The sequence below is a fragment of the Lepidochelys olivacea genome (assembly GCF_965140295.1).
Source record: "Lepidochelys olivacea isolate rLepOli2 genome assembly, chromosome: 6".
Taxonomy (NCBI): Eukaryota; Metazoa; Chordata; order Testudines; family Cheloniidae; genus Lepidochelys; species Lepidochelys olivacea.
Window position 1 is genome coordinate 105,697,978 of NC_140416.1, and position 20,222 is coordinate 105,718,199.

The 20,222-nt window shown below is 44.4% G+C and overlaps 1 protein-coding gene across 1 annotated transcript; it reads left to right on the forward strand.

Annotated features, from left to right (window-relative positions):
* The first annotated feature begins 1,505 nt into the window (after positions 1 to 1,505).
* SLC25A47 (solute carrier family 25 member 47) lies at positions 1,506 to 19,697 on the forward strand. The gene is made up of 6 exons (XM_084632039.1): positions 1,506 to 1,724; positions 11,116 to 11,159; positions 12,678 to 12,749; positions 13,178 to 13,360; positions 14,198 to 14,468; positions 16,957 to 19,697. The coding sequence occupies exons 1-6, from the start codon at positions 1,697 to 1,699 to the stop codon at positions 17,235 to 17,237; spliced, it is 879 nt and encodes a 292-aa protein (XP_084488165.1). The 5' UTR covers positions 1,506 to 1,696; the 3' UTR covers positions 17,238 to 19,697.
* The last annotated feature ends 525 nt before the right edge of the window (positions 19,698 to 20,222 follow it).

Below are 20,222 nucleotides of genomic sequence, written 5' to 3' on the forward strand. Positions count from 1 at the left end.
CTAGTTACAAGCTTGTTGCAACCCTTGTGCTAAGGAGCCAAATTTATCTCTAATGTAACTCAACTGACTTTTGATGAATTATGCTTGGGATGAGGTTGACCCAAGTTCCTTAGCTCAGATCCACCCAAACCAATGCAAATTTAATCTGTTTCTCCCCAACGTGGTCTGGAATCTGCAAGTGTTCTAGCTGCATCCACTGATCCTCTAAACCCCATCCCGTGATCTGCAGATTCATAGATTATAAATCCAGAAGAGACCACTGTAATCATCTAGTTTGACCTGCATAATACAGGCCATAGAACTTCTCTGAATTAATCCCTGTTTGAGTTAGAGCATAATTTTTAGAAAAGCATCCAATCTTGATTTTAAAATTACCAGTGATGGAGAATCTACCACACCCCTTGGTAAACTGTTCCGATAGTTAATTAGCCTCACCGTTAAAAATTGTGCTTTATTTCCTGTCTGAATTACGTTTAGCTTCAGCTTCCAGGCATTGGATCTTGTTATGCCTTGCTTTGTCTGCTAGACTGAAGAGGCCACTATAGGTACTTATGGTCTGGGATCGAGTCACTCCTTAGATTTCGCTTTGTTAAGCTAAATATATTGAGCTCCTTGAGTCTATCACTATAAGGCAGGTTTTACGATTCTTTAATTATCTTAGTTCTTCTCTAAACCCTCTCCAGTTTATCAACAGCCTTCTTGCATTGTGGACACCAGAACTGGATGCAGTGATGTAGTGCTGTTTGTGTGCACGCGTGTGTATGACCAACATTCAACAAGTCGTCCTGCAGATTTGGTTCCCTGCTCCCCAACAGGATGGGCAGGTTTGTGGGTGGGAGGGTGGCAGCTCAGGAACTGCTTCCATGGAGCTCAGGAACTGTGGAGCTCAGGAACTGCTTCCATGGAGATTCCTCCGTCCCATTCCTTCTCCCCTAGAGCTCCCACGTGAGAGGTCACCTCCTGTAGCTCCAGAGTGCTCCCCCTTTCCGAAGCTGAGCTCCCTGTGTTTATGAGCACCACTCAGCCATGGCCAATCCCTTCATATATAAGTGTATCCACCTCTGTTTTTAAGAGTTGGCAAGGATGAGTTAAGCGCTGTGCAAGGCTGAAGACCCAGGGTCGTAAGGAGGAAGGTCAGGATGAATGGCAAGGGAAGAGGGGGTGACATGCTTTGCCCTGGATTGGGAAGGGAGTCTACTTTGAAATAGTGCTTGTGGGGGACTCTCCCAAAATCTCCACTCCTCTGTGTGTGTGTGGATGTACCTGGGCGAGTTATGGAAGAGACCATCTCCTGCGGTTAATTCATACAACAGGGATGATGTGGCAGCTCCATGTTCAACATCATCATTGTTTTATAAGGCCGGTCACCTAGAGATTTGCAGGGTAAAAGGCACTGGAATAGAGGTTTCAGGTCAATGTTCTGGTTCACCTCTTCATGGGATTATTTATTCACAATATTCTTGGAACCAATTCAATCTTTGTCTCTCCCTGCACATGCATAGTTCATCAAATTTCCCCAGAGTACATAACCTCTGGAGGAAGGTGGAGTTAGCAGGGTTAGCCTTAATATATTACGAACTATATAATTTCCAAAGGACTGAAGCTGGCTTGTGCACGGAAAGGCTGAATTTTCCTCCTTGCCTCCTCTACAATCCCGACATTTGATCAGGCAGTCAAAGCAGCAGACTTTGTGCAGATGGATTTCATTGCTGGAGCCATTGGAGGTAAATAAAGAAATAAAATGGTGTATGATGAAAGCTGTTTTTCCTGTTAATTTAAAGGCAGCTCCTAATGCCACAAATGGCAATGCTATAGTTGAGGGTCTTTCAGTGATTTACTGAGAAATCTCTTTTTTTTTAAACTTATTCTAAATTAAGAACCAGCAAACTTACAGAGCTGTTAAATGAATATAGTTAAACATATGGTTAGCTAAAGTTATTGCTCTGCAATGCCCAGTCTAATTCCAAAAGTATTAAGCAAAACAACATGAAAACCCAGACGTGGAAGCAGGAGACAAGAAGATGGAACAAATTGAATGCAGATACTGGCAGACACTGCTGGTGTGGTACAGCTTCAGTTATCTGATATCCTAGGAGTACAGCTAGGCAGTAAGAGTAGGAAGAACTGAGGTCATTTTCAGTATAATTAATAGTGCGGAGAACTGACTGTTTCAATTAACAACAATTATCCAAGGAGGTTTGGATTAGTGACATTTGGATGACTTTAAGTTGATCTTTATTTGCAGTTTCAGGAGTTATTACAACGCAGACTTGTTGCATAGCAGAAGTTGATCTGGGAGCAAATTGTTTACCAATTTTTTTAAAAGGCACCACTTAGTTTTAGATTTTTTCAGAGTGCTTGTACATATGAAAGCTTGCTTTGTTTTAAACAATGAAATTCGGCAAGTGATCAGCAAAGAGTATGGTCTAATTACCTGGGAGATTTTGAAAGAGAAAAGCACTAAATGGCTAAGATTGATCAGAACTGGAGAAATGTAGTGTCATCTTTGCTAGCGAGGGTCAGACAAATTTGGCATATGGCTGAGACATATGCTACCAACAATTCCAACCAGGCTTCCAGATCCTCTGAACTTTGGCAGCCCTTTGCTGGTCAGTTCAGGAGAGGCTCATTGCCCATGTAGAGTTTTAAGTAGGAGAACATACTTAAGGTCTGCCTCTATGTGATAATTGGGAGGTACAGTGAGCCCTGGGTGGGATCCGGAATTACTGCAGGAGCAGGAGAGATGGATTCAGTCCCTTCATTGTGGTTCCCTTCCCTTCTCTGTACTCAGTCACCTCAGACTGTGTGATGGTTTGGGGAGCCTGGGCATTGGTTGACAATGACAAGTTGGGGCAAGGCTGTGAAAGAGATTCTTTAAGCTTTGGTTCTGACTGCCACATTGGGCAGCAGCTGTGCAGTAAGTGTATCTGTGGGAATGGGAATGGAAGGCACTCAGTACTTGTTGGATCCTGCCCTACGCAGATGCATTGCAGGAGTGGGCCATCCCTCTGAGGTTGTAATCAGAAATACTTTTGGTTATTTTAAATGCACCACATTGCTATGCATACAGAATCCTCCTAGCTGCTACCTAAGGCAAACTCACTGCTTTTCTATGATGTGCAATGCCTATAGAAAGCAAGTTCCTCTGAGATATTTTGTCCAGTACCCTAGAGAGTTTGAATGTAAGTCAGTGGGAATTTTGTCTGTGCAAGGACGTCAGGCATTGGCCCAATGCCCATCATTACCAGTCTGATGCGGATGATGCCATTATCTCTTTGAAGGGTGTTTTCCAGATTAGAGATTTCTTGGAGAACAGACATTTGTGGTTGACTTTCTCTGAGCCTTGCAGTTGGTGTATGGCTTGTGTTTGATTCTGACAAATGTTAAAGAGTTGAAGCAGTCTTGTCTTGTGTATTTTCACATTTCCAAATATGTTGCAAACCCAGACAATTTGCATCAAAACAACTAAATGGTGACACAGCGTTTCTGTTTAATTAACTGCACTCCTAAGACCTTGATGTGTTTTCGCTTTTTGGAGAAAACACTGCCTGGCTCCTATTGGAGAATAGCAAAGAGTCACAGCCCCCTTAAAATCCTGGCTGATGTCTATGTTGAAAATATTCAAGGTGATAAGTTATCTACAAGCACAAACATGCACAGAACTATTGTGCAGCTCCTCACATGTGCACACGCACACACACACACACACACACACACACACAACCTACTGCACAGCTCCTCCCACTGCTGTTGCTTCTAAATGTATCAGAATCAAGGGAAGCTTTGAGTGCACAGTGACACAGTGTGAGACATGCCTGAGAGAAATCAGAGGATGCACAATACCTGCACTTGTGACACCACACGTTGGCAACATGAAACCAATGTAAACATGTCCACTACTCAGAAAGATCTTCAGTAATCAGGACATGGGCTGGAGGTGCTAGAAAGCTTATCCCTTCATATATAAGAGGGTCCACCTCTGCTTTCTGGCCTGCATATTGCAGGTGCCCAGGCCAGGGTGGAGATGACGGAAAGGGCTCTTTTCTGCCTGAGGTATAGAGACCTACTGTTCTCTTAGGCAGAAGGCAAGCTGTGTCCACATTGCTCTGTAGCCTTCAGGGAAGTGTGACCAGTCAGCTGTGGACATGTCCTGGCTCCCCTGCCAACTGCTACCATCAATAGCTGGTGCTATATAAACCAACCACACGCTGCCCAGGGTTAGAAAAACTTCCCTTATGGGCAGGTTACTCTATAATTGTCCATAAAGATGATCAGCTGAACCAGGGGTCTGACCTGGTATAGCAATTCCTATGCTCTACTGCTCCTTTGCAGAGCAGCCAAAAGGAGTTCTTCAGAGCTTATCTTCCTTCCCCAGCACCCATGAGCCAGGGTGGTTGCTTCTCTATGTGCCTCGTGCTAGCAAGGCCAGGATTTCATGTATAGCTATTGCAGTCAGTTGTGTTACTATAATTATAATTTGTCTTCCACTATGTTATTTTTTCATTGAAGATTACCTGCACAGTTTGCTTCTTCTCGATCCATATCCTCACAGGCCCCCCAGCTATGTTTCATATCAGGAACTACTGGCACAGGGAAACACAAGCTGCTGTGATAACTGTGTACATCCAAAAAAAACCCCAAACAAAAAAACCAAAAAACCAGCCAAATTGGGCACAAAGACAGGAACTCAGAAGACCTGCGTTCTGTTCCTGGCTTGGCCACTGGGTGATATTAGGCAAGTCACTTCACTGCTCTGTTACTCAGTTTCCCCATATGTAAAATGAGCATAGTGATACTGGTCTCCTTTGTAATGCGCTTTGAGATCTACTGATGAAAAGCTCTATAAAAGAGCTAGGTATTATTAAAACCCAGATGGGTCCTTAACTTGATTTCACTCTTTATCTTCTATCCAATTTACAGCAGCCAGGCACCACCTTACTGAACAGAATATTTTTATAGGTTCTGCCTCCCTTATGTGTTCTATACAGAGCTGCTCTTGTTTGGTTCTGCTGTGTAAACCAGGGGTCTCAAACTCAAATGACCATGAGGGCCACATGAGGACAAGTACATTGGCCTGAGGGCCGCACCACTGACCATGTCCTCCCCGCCACTGCTGCTCTGGCTCCGCCCCCACTCCACCCCTTCCATGAGGCCCCGCCCCTGCCCTGCCTCTTCCTGTCCCTGCCCCCATTCCAACCCCTTCCCCGAAATCCACACCCCAACTCCGCCCCCTCCATGCCCCCAGGGGGTGCGGGGGGGTGCAGGGTGTGGCAGGGGGCTCAGGGCAGGGGGTCGGGGTGCAGGAGGGGTGTGGGATGCGGCAGGGGGCTCAGGGCAGGGGGTTGGGGTGCAGGAGGGGTGCGGCAGGGGGCTTAGGGCAGGGGGGCAGGATGTAGCAGGGGGCTCAGGGCAGGGGGTTCAGCTGCAGGAGGGATTTGGGGGGCAGGTCCGGCCCGGGAACGGGGAACCGTGGCCAATGGGAGCTTCGGGGGAGGCACCTGGAGGAGCAGCCAGGGCAACACGCAGACCCCTGGGCCCCCCGTTTCCCCAGGTCCCAGCCGCTTCCTGGAGCGGCGCGGGGGCAGGGCAGGCAGGCAGCTGGGTTGGAGCCGCTCTAGGTAAACACTGGGGAGGCAGGGGGATCGCAGGGAGCTGGCAGGCGGCAGAAAATAACCCCGCGGGCTGCGTGTTTGAGACCCCGGGTGTAAACAGTACAGCCAGCTCCTGCTATCGCTGTCCAGGGCTATTTATAGAAAGTGACAGTAGTTCACAGCATTGCAGCTTTCCACAGCCTTTGATAAACTTGACTGGACACCTCCGATGGGTAAAAGCTTCATGCCTTAGGTGCATAATCCCTTCTCAGGAGAATAAAAAGCACACCTGGAATTTGGTAGACTTTGGGGCTTGTGGCCAGGGCAGCAGTCACTCTGGCATTGAGGAAAAGCTCCCGGCCTTGCTCAGATTTGCAGGCCCGTCCCCCGGCTCCCTCCTCACCACACTCGGGTTCTGCGGCTCCTGGGCGTGTGAGCCACTGCTGCCGCTGCCCGTCCCGCTGCCTCAGCACCCTGCGCGGGAGGGGCTGTGCGTGCGGCAGCCGGGCAGCGTGTTTTGCCTCCACGTGGAGCCAGCATCTGACCGGCATGGGCATGGTAAGGGGGGTCCCGGCCGGGGGGCAGTCAGGGAGCGGGGGGGGGGGTGAGATGGGTTGGGAGTTCTGGGGGTCCTGTCAGGTGGCGGGGAGTGGTTGGATGGGGCGTGGGAGTCCCGGGGGTCTGTCTGGGGGCGGGGGTGTGGGTAAGGGTTGGGGCGGTCCGGGGACAGGTAGGGGGTAGGATCCTAGGGGGGAAGTTAGGGTGGGGGGGAGTCTCAGGAGGGGGCAGTCAGGGGACAAGGAACAGGGAGGCTTAGGTAGGAGGTGGCGTTCTGGGGGGCAGTTAGGGGCAGGGGTCCCAGGAGTGGGAAGTCAGGCGACAAGGAGCAGGGGGGGGGAAGTTGGGGGTTCTGGGAGAGGCAGTTAGGGGGTGGGAAGTGGGAGGGAGTGAATGGGGGCAGGTCTAGGGCGGGGCTCTCCCCCCATCCTCTTTTTTTGATTGTTGAAATATGGTAACCCTAGGCGAGGGGGGAGCCTGGGGGCGCATCCGCTGCAGCCTGCAGGAGCCCCCGGGGGGTAGGGACGGATGCCAGGCCGCAGCCTGGTCAGGAGGGGCGGCGCCTTTGCAGGGCTGCTGCCCCCTGCGCTGCGCTGGCTCCTCCATGGCTGGGGCTTGCCGCCGCCGCAAGCGGGACACTCTGGCTCTCCGGTGCCTCCAGAAGGCGGCTCCTCCCTGCCGAGCCGGGGCACCGCTTTTTGGCACCCCCAACCACTTGGTGCCCTAGGCAACCACCTAGTTTGCCTAGTGGTTGCACCGGCCCTGACTGCATTGGTTATATGTCAGGGAATATTTTCAAGCTTTTCTTACCAACCCTGACGGCTAGAAAATACTTTTTTTAAAAAACAAAAGCATAGATTATGATGTAATTACAGAACGCCAAGAGCTCTCAGACTAATAGTGTCTATGTCTTATTCTAGCCCAGGGCAGAAGGAGTCAAGGACCAACACAATATGTACCTAAACTTCAGCTTAATTTACAATGTATTTGCCATTGCTGCTGTTACTCAGAGGAGCGAAATAGGAGAGAGTTTATGAATGTTCCATGGCCTTGGAACAGCATGAGGGACTGTTGGGGGGTGGAGGTGGTGTTATGCAGAGCTGTCTCTTGTATATCCCTAGCTCCGTAACATTTGCAGGCCACTTCCTCTGTCAGTCCCTCAAGCTGTTTTATCCAGAGGGACATGTAGTAGTAACAGCCCTGTAAGAGGGTCTATGTGTCTGTTTTTTCATTCGGCATATTTTTATGTGTGACAAGGCTGATTAATCCCTATCAAGATGCTAAATATACCCAATATTAACCCAAATCCAAAAGGAAGGCAGGAATTCACTGGTCTCTGCCTGTGAGCCAAGAATGTATCACAAAGCAGCAGGGAGTTCTTCCTTCTTGAACGCAGTGGAGCAGCCAGAAGACTACGTTTTAGCTCTGCCACACACAAAGATCCCTTTCTTAAAAGGTCTTCCAGTAGCCACAAGTGCCACCTTAAACCACTGAGAAGCTTGCAACTCACATAAAGCCAAATCCTGCCCTTGATTGAGGACATGCTCCTGCATGGAGGGAACACTGGGTGTGAGTGAGGTCTGCACAGCAGAAGGGCACAGTAACATACTCACTGCCATGCCCTTGCTTTCCAGGAAACCCTTCTCCCCAGTTTAGTGATCTGCCATGGATACATTTGCAAGAGGCCAAGGCTGGAGGCTCTGTCAGTGAGCAGGAAAGCCAGGCTGGCTGGGGCATGTTTTCATTCTGTGCACACTCTGCTACCTAGACTGAATAAGCTCCTTTTTTCCCCCTAAACTCCATCTTTTGCCTGTGTATTTTTCTTTACTGCTCTAGATATTCCTTCCCCTTCCCACAATGTACTTTACTGTAGCTTTTACATACAAAAAGGTGTTTTCTGACCTATTTGTTACCGCCTATTGAGCTTTCCCACTGCACAGATTTGATGGAGAGTGTGGATGGACCGTGCATAGCAATTAAAATAGTTTTTTTTTGTTTTTTTTGGTAAGTGAGCAAGGATCATGTAAATCTTGTCCAGTATTGTCTACAATGCACTACAGGATTCGCTGCACTACAGGATTAGCTGTTGGGAACCTTGGTGACTCAGTCAAACAGATGCTGTTTACTTCACCATGTAGTAGGGCTAGTCAGTTACCAAGACGACCTTGTTATTTCAGGTGAAAAGTGTCTTGTGCAAACACTACAGCACCCAACACTAACTTTGTGAAAGAGCTAAATTACAAACACCTTTTAATTGGTGAACCTGTTGTACCAATAAAATAAAAACCAGCAGGATCTTATTAAAGGGAAAAAGGCAAAATACCACATTTATTGTGAATACAGAAAGAATCATAGTAAGCAGTTAGTTATAGCTATAACATTCCATTCAATCTCCTATTTATTCACACATTCATTCATACAAACACACACACACACATACACACCCACACACACAGGTTCTGCAAGGTTGTTATCATAGTTACCAGCCTTAGAGTTGCTCATGCCAAGTCACTGGCCAGGTGGCCTGGACATGAGGAGGGAGCAGGGCCTGTCAGATGCTCATCTGATGCTCCTGGAAGTTGGTTTGCAGAATCAGACCCCAAAGTTCTCACTTTCTAGAGTCCATTTTTATAGGAATTTCTTTCTATGCCAGTCTATGGGAATTGCTTCATCATGCTGTTGCTGAATCAATCAGCAGATAGCACATTCCTGACGGCTCCAAGATGTTATCTTGTTCTTTGGTTCTCCCATTCTTGAGGCTGTTGGGTGGATTCCAGTCTGCCCTCCGGGGGCGGGGTCCTCTGGTTATTTCCACTTGACTCCTTCTTCAGCCGATGGACACTGGATTCTTAGGCTGGCACCTCCCTGATCATTCAGTTATTATCCACACCAAGCATCCATCCACATACATCCTCTATCTCTATTTTAATCACAATTGTTAATACAACAAAAGGGCGGGGAGTCTCTGGGTACTGTTTCTGTTGTTAGAGTATTGCTTTGAGTCTCTCTCTCTGTGAATTGCTTTGAGAATAGACTCTGTCTTAGAATGTACTAACACAGTTAGCAGCTTGCAAGTTTCACACATAGAGGGAGAGAAACAGTACCAAAAACCAAGAGACCTCTTAATTAGTAATACCCTGGAATTTAAACTCTGGGGAATCAAACTCATTTGTGATTTTAATACAGAACTTCTTTAATATGATCCAACAAACCTCCAGGAAACAGATCTGTGTAATTTCCCTGCTCCCTGAAAGGGCTTATACAATACATTAAGACAACTAAATCTGCTTTCAAAACAACAGGACTGGCCGCTATAAATGTCCCCTTGTTAAGGCTCCATTGTTACTGAGCCAGATTTCCTTTGAGGTCACTTGCAGTTCATGTATTAACCAGAAGTTAGCCATTAGGTCAGCTGTAATATCAAAAAATACTTTGCATTAATGTAGTGTCATTTAACAGAGGAGTGAGACATTTAGAACCATTGGCTGAGAAATATGGTGGCCATAATGACAGTAATGAAAATCTATTTGTTTTTGTTAAGTAAAGAAACCTACATGAAAACGGTGTGTCTTGTCACTGCCCACCCTCCCAAATTGTGACAGCAACTTTGCCTCCTAGAATGATGGAGCTTCCATCTCTAGTGACTATTTTAAGATCTAGAAATGTTCCCGTGTGTCTATATTTGGGGCAGATAAATCCCTGTTGAATGTTAAAAGCAGTCTTTGCTGTCACACCATGGTAATAAAGGTCAGCTTGTGTCCAGACGAGCTTTGTTGACCAGCCTGACTTTGGGCATACCCCATCATTCGACTTTGGGCATACCCCATCATTCGTCCTCCTCAGTACTGTCACAGTGGGGTGACACTTTAAGCTTGCCAAAGGTGAAACAACAAGGGCAGTTTAGCCTAAGGTCAGCTCTGCCATGTTGATTTGCAAAGCAGACATTTGGCTTGTGTTCTATGTTGTACACAGCATTACTGCCCTGACATTGCATCACATCACAGTGCAGGGATTCTAAAATCAGCTTGGCTCCTTTTCAAGGGGTGTTTCCTGGTTAAGCATTAATCCTTTGTTTTTGTTCACCTTTCTTTGCAGTGTAGTGTATTTGTTCACTGCACATGTAAAACACACAAATGTGACTATTGCTTTATGGGCTCAATCCTGGAAGGTGTTGGGTGCCCTTAACTCCCATTGAGTAGTCTAGTCTAGGGCTTCATATGTAGCTCTTGAAGAGTGCCCAAAATGTGCTCCAACATTGCCCTATGAAGTTATAGAATGAAATCACTGGCTACCTCTGCTTAGATCAAGATGGCGTATTGCTGGCTGGAACCTGTAGCCTGCAAACCTCGGTTAATATCTGAATGGCTTCATTCGTTATTACTTACTACTTCTGCTACAGTAGAATCTAGAGGCTCCAGTAGGGGTTATTCAGTAACATCTAGAGGCCTAGATGTTGCCAATGAAGTGGAGCCACAGTGTGCTATGTATGAAGGCTTGATTCTTGCCCCAGAAAGCTTACAGTCTAAGATGAGAAAGGACATGCAAAAAGCAGGGGAGTAGGAAACAATCAACTATTTTCTTGACATGTGCTGTTAAAACTCCAGACACAACTAAAGTCCAATGTCAACAGGGCAGCCCACAACCCATGACATTAGCACTGTGCATGGCAACACTTGTTACTTTTTCGTTTATAAACCTGGCTTGCATTATGCTTCTGTTACCTCTGGGATGTTTCCTTTGCCACTCCAAAGTTTTTCTTTTGATTTCTCTCAGCTCTCTTTTTTGCAACTTGATCTTTGGCTTAGACTTTCTGGTTACCTACAAATTAGAAATATGGTATCAAAAACAACTTGACTTTCTGGAATTGAATTTCACTGAAATTCATTTAATGACTTCCTTTGCATAAGGAAATTGGTCCTGTAATTATGTACATTCTTAACCTTGTTTAATAAAATATCTGTTTCAGGTGGCTTAAGTGCTGTTGTGGGTTACCCACTGGATACAGTAAAGGTATTTGTTTTAACTTTACTTCTAAAACTTAATTTTTTGCTCTTGCCTGTTCCTCTACATTTCTCCCCATTTGGTAAATCAGTGATATAACTGGTTTCAGAGTAACAGCCGTGTTAGTCTGTATTCGCAAAAAGAAAAGGAGTACTTGTGGCACCTTAGAGACTAACCAATTTATTTGAGCATAAGCTTTCGTGAGCTACAGGTCACTTCATCGGATGCATACTGTGGAAACTGCAGAAGACATCATATACACAGAGACCATGAAACAATACCTCCTCCCACCCCACTCTCCTGCTGGTAATAGCTTATCTAAAGTGATCACTCTCCTTACAATGTGTATGATAATCAAGGTGGGCCATTTCCAGCACAAATCCAGGTTTTTCTCACCTGCCACCCCCATACACACACGAACTCACTCTCCTGCTGGTAATAGCTCATCCAAACTGACCACTCTCCTTACAATGTGCATGATAATCAAAGTGGGCCATTTCCAGCATAAATCCAAGTTTAACCAGAACATCTGGGGGGGGGGGGGGAGGAAAAAACAAGGGGAAATAGGCTACCTTGCATAATGACTTAGCCACTCCCAGTCTCTATTTAAGCCTAAATTAATAGTATCCAATTTGCAAATGAATTCCAATTCAGCAGTTTCTCGCTGGAGTCTGGATTTGAAGTTTTTTTGTTTTAAGATAACAACCTTCATGTCTGTAATTGCGTGACCAGAGAGATTGAAGTGTTCTCCGACTGTTTTATGAATGTTATAATTCTTGACATCTGATTTGTGTCCATTTATTCTTTTATGTAGAGACTGTCCAGTTTGACCAATGTACATGGCATTGCTGGCACATGATGGCATATATCACATTGGTGGATGTGCAGGTGAACGAGCCTCTGATAGTGTGGCTGATGTTATTAGGTCCTGTTATGGTGTCCCCTGAATAGATATGTGGGCACAGTTGGCAACGGACTTTGTTGCAAGGATAGGTTCCTGGGTTAGTGGTTCTGTTGTGTGGTATGTGGTTGTTGGTGAGTATTTGCTTCAGGTTGGGGGGAGAGTGAGTTTGTGTGTGTATGGGGGTGGGGGGTGAGAAAACCTGGATTTGTGCTGGAAATGGCCCAACTTGATTATCATACACATTGTAAGGAGAGTGATCACTTTGATAAGCTATTACCAGCAGGAGAGTGGGGTGGGAGGAGGTATTTGTTTCATGGTCTCTGTGTATATAATGTCTTCTGCAGTTTCCACAGTATGCATCCGATGAAGTGAGCTGTAGCTCACGAAAGCTTATGCTCAAATAAATTGGTTAGTCTCTAAGGTGCCACAAGTACTCCTTTTCTTTTAGTGATATAACTGAATGCTTTAAATTTTTCTTTCACATTCTTTATGCAAATATATTCTATAATTAATATCTGATAGTATCTGCTGTCTGCTTGAGAACAAGATTCTACTGCAAATAAAATGGTATGGTATTAATGTATTCATTAATATTTTCTGAATATGATGTCCTTTGTTGAAAGGTGAGAATTCAGACGGAGAGGAGCTATAATGGAATTTGGCACTGCATTCGAGAAACATACAAAGCAGAGAAAGTAAGCACATCTAGTTTAATACATTACATGTATCATAAAAGCGAGTGTAACAACCGGAATAATGATCCTGTGAACCCACTTGTTAGCAGGTGATGAACTGCTAAGTGTGTCTTGCTGATTCACATTGCAAGCAGCCCATCAATTCCACTCTAGGTAGAAGGGAGGAGAGATCTCAGAAGTGACCAAAGAAAACCGAGGGTCTGGACTGGCCAACCCTGAATGGGGACTGTACAAACAGCCAGCCCTGGGGAGAAGACTTAGGTTGAACTTAATTTTATTGTTAAATTGTTAAGAAAGCTAACTGCAGGCTGAGGGTGACTCTACAGTGAATGGATTGCATTTCAGAGCAGACTGGATAGGGCACTTGCATAAGTACAGGCTATTTCCTTTCTAATCCATTCTTTCTCTCTCTCTCTCTTTCAAACTAGGCATGGGGATTTTACAAAGGCATGTCACTGTCAGTCTCCACAGTGTCGCTTGTTTCTTCTTTTTCATTTGGAGCATACAGAAACTTCCTTTATAACATCTGCAGATTAAGATATGGCACTTCAGATGTGAAGCCATCAAAGGTGGATATTTCTCTTGCTGGATGTGCTACTGGTGCTGTTCGGGTAGGTAAATCACAAAAAAGACCACAAAGAAAGGTCCCAGTTCCATATATGTGAGGCTGGAAAGAGAGTGAATAGCTTTTGTTCAGTCCTTATAGGAAGGTCATTGGAACCCACTGTTTATAATAACCCTTTGGAATCTTGCAACAGAATTAAAAAAAAAAAAAAGTAGTTCTACTCTTCCTCTGTTGTGCCCACATGCTGGTTTGGTTTGGCTCAGTATCGCTGGGCACCTGACATTGTTTTTATTTTAGAGAAGAAGTTTAAAGTATTCAAAAAACACTTATCACGAGTTACATGTATATGTTTCCTTGCCCCATCTGGTGGACCATTCAGTAGATAATTTTTCATAGCAGATCACATTGTATAGAGCAATTTAATGCCCAGATTAATTCAGGCAAATCAAATAGCAAAGATTTCTCATCTCAGTTTAATTTCTAGTATTGTTTATGACAGTGGTTCCAGCCCACTGACACATGTACTAGGACTGGTATAATGTATTGTTAGCTTAGGATTCCCTCCTTTCTTCCCTAATGGCCTGACTGCTTGTTCCTATTCTCCTATGCCTCAGTGCACCGCTTTTGCCTGCCTCTCATTCCACTGTGTGCTCCTAACTCACGATTAGGCAGCTCCAAACTTTAGTCTTGCAATTGCTCTGTGATGATTCAGAGCATGCTCAGTTGAATTGGAGGCGGCTGGGACTGGCTAGCCTTAGGCTGTAAAACTGCTACTGTTACCTGGAAAAGTCAAGTGTGAGTGATTCATTGGCTCAGGAAGGATAATGATGTTAATCCAAACACTGTGAAAGTTTAAAAGTTATATTTTCTTTTAATTTCCCAGGTGGTGCTAATATCGCCTACCGAAATAGCTAAAGTTCGAATGCAAACTCAGAAGCAATCACATTACTCAGTTACGGCTCCTCATCTCCCCAAGCCGAAGTATCAAGGACCTGTGCATTGTCTGAGGATGATAGCAAAAGAGGAAGGTTTTGGGGGTCTGTACAAAGGTTGTTCTGCATTACTGTGCAGGGACTGCCACTCATTTGCAACGTATTTCCTAACCTATAATATCCTGTGTGATTGGTTTACTCCAGCTGGAAAAAATAAACCAGGTATGTGGAGAAAACAGTTCAGGATTGCCTACAAAAATAGCTTCATTTATATTGCATTAACAGGGAAGGTATATTTTGAGTATACATTCCTTTTATCTATCTCCTTGGAAATTTTGACTCATAAAAGGTCCTTATTATAGGCTGTTGTGCATTGGTTTTCAACCACAAAGCTTACAATTATTGCATTTACATAGTACCATTCATCCAAGTGGCTCCCAAAATGATTTACTTACTGAATGCACAAACTATACATAGTGAAATCTGTACGAGGTGACTATTTTAAAGTATCAACAAGTCTTTCAGTATAGTTTTGATCACCCTTTAATTAGACCCTGCAAGCTAAGCAAAGTAGGGTGGGATTCCTTGAATAAGTGACATGTAGTGGTTACCCAAAACAGGTTTCCCAGTCAATAGGAATCACATTGCTTAAGAATAAATTGCTTCAAGTTGCAGTGGGGGAGGTCTACGTTGGATATTAGGAAAAACTTTTTCACTAGGAGGGTGGTGAAGCACTGGAATGGGTTACCTAGGGAGGTGGTGGAATCTCCTTCCTTAGAAGTTTTTAAGGTCAGGCTTGACAAAGCCCTGGCTGGGATGATTTAGTTGGGGATTGGTTCTGCTTTGAGCAGGGGGTTGGACTAGATGACCTCCTGAGGTCCCTTCCAACCCTGATATTCTATGAAATGCAGCTACCTCTGGGATGAAACAGGACACAGTTTTAAAAATGCAAAACAATCTGACTAAAGTCGTTTAGGATAAGAAGCAAAGATTGTCATATTTATTTGAAGATGCAGAGGCTACTTACTATAAGAAGAATGGAACTGAAATTTGACTAAACATGTTGGGGATGACACCGCTACTCTTAGATAATATGCCGTGCAGTTTTTAATGACTGCCAGGGGTTGGAACCATTCAATTTATGGTAGCACAGTGTCCTGCAGTAATACATGGGGAACTGGTTCTGTACTAAGGGGTTAATCGTATGAGGTGCTGAGTGGCCTCAACTCTCATTTGAATAAACCCTTTAACAAAGGATTTAATTCAATCAGAGAGAGTGGCAGGCCCTCAGTCCCTTGAAAAATTGGGGTTTTAGAGAGAGGAGGGCCAGCTAGTGTATCATATCCACCACTTCTTGCAGGATATGAGTCTTCCTTAAGCAATTTCCCATCTGGGTGGTGTTGCCCTCAACACTGCTTGGATTGTGAAATCAGACCAACTTCATTAGGCGGTAATTATTCCATGCATAGCAATCTCTTCTGTACACTTGGAATGCTTCGTTCTCAAGCCAGGCACCTCCTCTTCAGATAGCGATGGGGAAGAATTCCAGCAAGTGAGACAGACCAAGCATTCCACAGCCCGCAGCACTGCAAGTGCGACGTGCCCAGGCTGCAGTTTGAAAACAAAGGCCTTTGAACTATCCCAGACACAGAAACAAAAAAAGTCTTAAGTTTCCTAATAGGCCAGTAACCCCAAGATGGCTACAAAATGCCTCCCACTTGGGCTAAGCCCTTCTGTGAGCAGTTTCAGCAAAGATTATTTTTGGTGAGACAGTTATATAAGCAATTGGAAACAGGTGGTGGGCTCCAGCTGCAGAGGAGCTGAACACCTTCAGTTGAGGGCATTCATCACCCTATAGTGGCAGGCTCCAGCTCAGCCTTAACTATAGTGTCTCAAAAACAAACGCCACATGAAAATAGGTAAGGTGGCCCGAGCCACCTGTCTTGTTGCTATATGAAAAAATCAATATGCTGTGAAATCAAAAGGTAGCACATTTAAAATATTGGAAACATTGGAACTATATAGAATATACAGGTGCTAGATATCCTGCAGAATTTACTGCTACAGGCATTACAGGGTAGCAGGATTGCGATCTAGAGAAAGACGTTACAAGGCACAGTTTTGTTAAGAACACAACTTTGTCTTTGGGCAGAAAGGAATTCCTTCTTCCCCTTCCTGAATTGCATAAATGGTCAGGTTCATTGTAGATTTGTTTCACTTTATTTCAGCATAAGGTCAAGCACTGGTCACACCTGGAGGCAGCATCTGAAACTTGATGGTGTGTCAAGAGTGCTGTTTGAATGGTTATACAGTGTAAATGGACTTGCATACTGTAGTGATGGGAACAATACAACCCCCTAGAATGGTCTGATATGGCATGACAAATCCAGTAGACTGGCTGAGGTTGCTAGAACTCTAGTTGAAGTTAATGAAAAGTCCGCATGAAGAGACTCTGAGCTCACTTATACGGTTGTAATGCTACGACATCAGTGGCGTTACTTCTGATTTGGACTGTTGTGAGGTCAGTCACGCTGTACAAAACTAATTTTTAGTAAAACAGTCTCTTTCTGCAGTTTTTCCCCTTCTCCTAAAACTGTTCACAGTGTTAGATTTGAACGAGTAGCTGGAAAAAGTCTCTCTGGAAATGCTTACTACTATATCATTACCATGCTCTGGTTAATTACTCCTACTATTGGTTCTCTTTTTGCAGACATATTGACTGTGCTTATTTCTGGTGGCTCTGCTGGCGTGTTTGGGTGGGCCGTAGCTACTCCTATGGATGTAATTAAATCACGGCTGCAAGTAGATAACTTGGGACAATGCAAATACAGAGGACTCATACACTGCATCCGAGTAAGTGTGAAAGAAGAAGGAATAAGAGTTCTTTTCAAAGGACTTGGATTAAACTGCATTCGTGCTTTTCCAGTGAACATGGTGGTGTTCGTAACATATGAAGGTGTAATGAGACTTGCAGACCATCTTATGAAGTAAAAGCATATTACATCACTCGGTTCTAAGGTGGCTGCTTCCTTTGAGAAGACTTTTCATATAACAGAACACTCAAACAACAGTCCACCAATGGAGGTCTTGGGTGAAATCAGTAGACTTATGGGGGCGTGATATACAGAATTGGAGAGAAGTAGCTGATTACTAATACATTTCGTCCATTTAGTTGTCTTGTCAAGTTGTCTCCTACTTTTGTACAAACTTGATCTAACTTGTGTAGCACCTCTCTTCACCTGGTTACCTGTTTTAGTGGAAATACCCTTATGGGTTTTGATGGACAGGCCTGTGTTTTTCTGGATCCTGCCTCAGCTCAGTAGGATGTAACTTCTGTATTCCCATATGAATTTATTTGGCGGTGCCTCCACCCCGCTTGCTTCTTCCTGGCAGGGCAGGGTCACCAGGGCAGCTTGGAAGTAAAATTCTAACCATGGGTAACCCCCACTTACTTGCCAACTCCCAAGAAATAACACAAACACACACAATATATTCAACACAGTAATTAGATTAAACAGGAAGTAAATATAACAGGGTAAAACACTACTCTCAGGGTCACCGGTGCCCACACTGATAATATCCGTCAATGTCCCCAGTCATGTGACCTGATACAGCAAATGTAAAATTAGCGGCCGGTTGGTACGCGCATTTTATAGGGGTCCTTGACCGCGATATTGTCTGTAGCAGCAATTAGCAACTTGGCTTAGTGCAGCCCAACAGACTCACACTTGGGATAAGGCACTAAGCTCCTCCACAGGTTAATAGGCAGAATTTTTCCCAACAAAGACCTCTAAACTGGGAGTTGCCTCGAAGAAGGGGCTAAACTGAGGGATTTTGCATCCAGGTCCTTAGAGACTGGATTCACCAGCTCCCCACACTGCGAGTTCTGCCCTTTTTGTGGCTGGCTCCAGACTGCTCCAACATAGCTCCTCCCTCCCCTTTCAGGGCTCCCAGGGGCAGGCATCTCCCTTGCTATTGGTGCAGCTAGTTATTCTTCCTGGGCTTGCACTTACCAGTCATTTGACTCTGCCGCCCTCCTTGCTCTCTGACACTGCCCCTCCTTGTCAGCAGGCACCCTGCTGTCCTCCCTGGGACAACAGGGGCCCTGGACACTCAGTGTCTCTCCTCTCTGTTGCCTAGCAAAATAAAAACTGGTCTTCACTTCACATGCGTGATTAATAAAACAACAAACAAACAAGCCCACTTTTGCTGTAAGTCTAACACTGTACACTATGTATGTACCACAGACACAGGTAAAATGCAAATACACCAAGCAAAGTGTTTTTGATGTGTGAATGCTGGGATCCAGGAATTGACTGTTCTGCTTTGCTTAATGTTGCCTTGACCATGAGCTATTAATTGCAACTTTAATTATCAGAGAACTATTTCTTCTGATAAATTATCCAGGCTGAAGGCCAGTCAGCACAAGGAAGACAACACATTTGCCATGCTGATTACCAAACACTTTTTGCCAGAAACTGCAGCTTTCTGTGTAAACAAGTCTCTTTTGTACCATGAAGTGAATGGCTTTACACTTAAAGCAGTGTTGTGATAGAGGGGCCAGTCTGTGGCATATATTTTTTGTCTTGCCTTTTACTTCCTGTTTCTGAGGCAATGTTCTCAGCTATTGCCATGTGGTTTCCAGGGTGCATCACACTAAGAAGTGAGGCAATTTAGCGAGGCTAGTCACAAGGAGTATTTGTCATTCTGAACCACCCTTCATTGCTGGAGAGCCATATTTCCATTTTTGAGTTCCTCTTGTTATACCAAACCTACTGAGACACTGTGGCAATAGCTTTGATAGCTTTCATACCTTTAACTGCCCCCACATAGTTCATCTGTAGATAGCTCTCTAGCTTTACTGCCCTGTTATGGGGTGCTGGAGACTAACTCTGAGCTCAGGTCCACCTGGCAGTATGCAGTGAGCAAAATCTCTTGGAGGAATCCTTAATTCACAGGAACTATAGAGGATCCAAACTTTTGGGGGCAACTTCAGGCCTTGCAGAGTTTGGACAAGCAGTATCTATGAGTGACTGATCCAGTCTTTGCAAGAACAGGGACAGGGGATAAAAGAAGTGTGATATGAAAGTAGATGCCCTTGTTAAGTACCGGGAGCTGAAAGAAGAAATTAAACGCAGACTTATGTCAACTTGATCCATATTTTTATTATACTGAGACGAACAAACTACCAGCAAGTCAATGTAAAGTTTGTCAGTTGATCATTATCTGACAAAAGCTCTCAAGGATTTTACTGAAACTTTTGAAGATTCTGTTCTCCCCTGACCTCTGGGATTTGTTGAGTGACATTTTCCAGTGGAAATTTGAGTTTGTCAGTCTTGTTCGGGAAATATTAATCTTGCTGTTGTTATATGTAAACTTCAGTTTTCAGAAACATTTTTTTGTAAGAAATTACTGCAGTACTTTATTAAAGCATTATATCAGCAAACATGTTTAATTCATTCTGTTTTCACATTCCTTTCTAGTAATCTCCAGCTGGATTTTAGATACTTAAATACAAAATAATTCTGTACATCTGAGTTAAAAGTTACAGAATTGCACACACTGTTCCTGTTCCTCCTACAGTAATGTAAGTTTGTTGAAACAAATTAGGACATATTGCTGCACTGCCTGGGAAATCTGCACAAACAGAAGAAATTTGCATTGGAAGTTCTTTAAAGAAATTAGAAAAATATCCATAAACCCATAATACCCTGCAATATTGAGAGTGTGGATCAAACATGGTTAAAGTTGGATTGTGGGAAGCTAGAAAGGTCACCATTAAAAAGTCCACATTAATCAAACAGTTAACGTCTCACGTACAGAGGCATAGTATTTCACCTTTCTCGTACAGGGAAATACTTTAACGTCTTTAAATAGGAGAGGATGGAAGTCAAGTTAGTTTGCCTGCAGCCTGGGAAGGAAGATAGATAGAGATTTAATTTTTAAATACTTGGTGGTGCTCGGATACTATGGTGA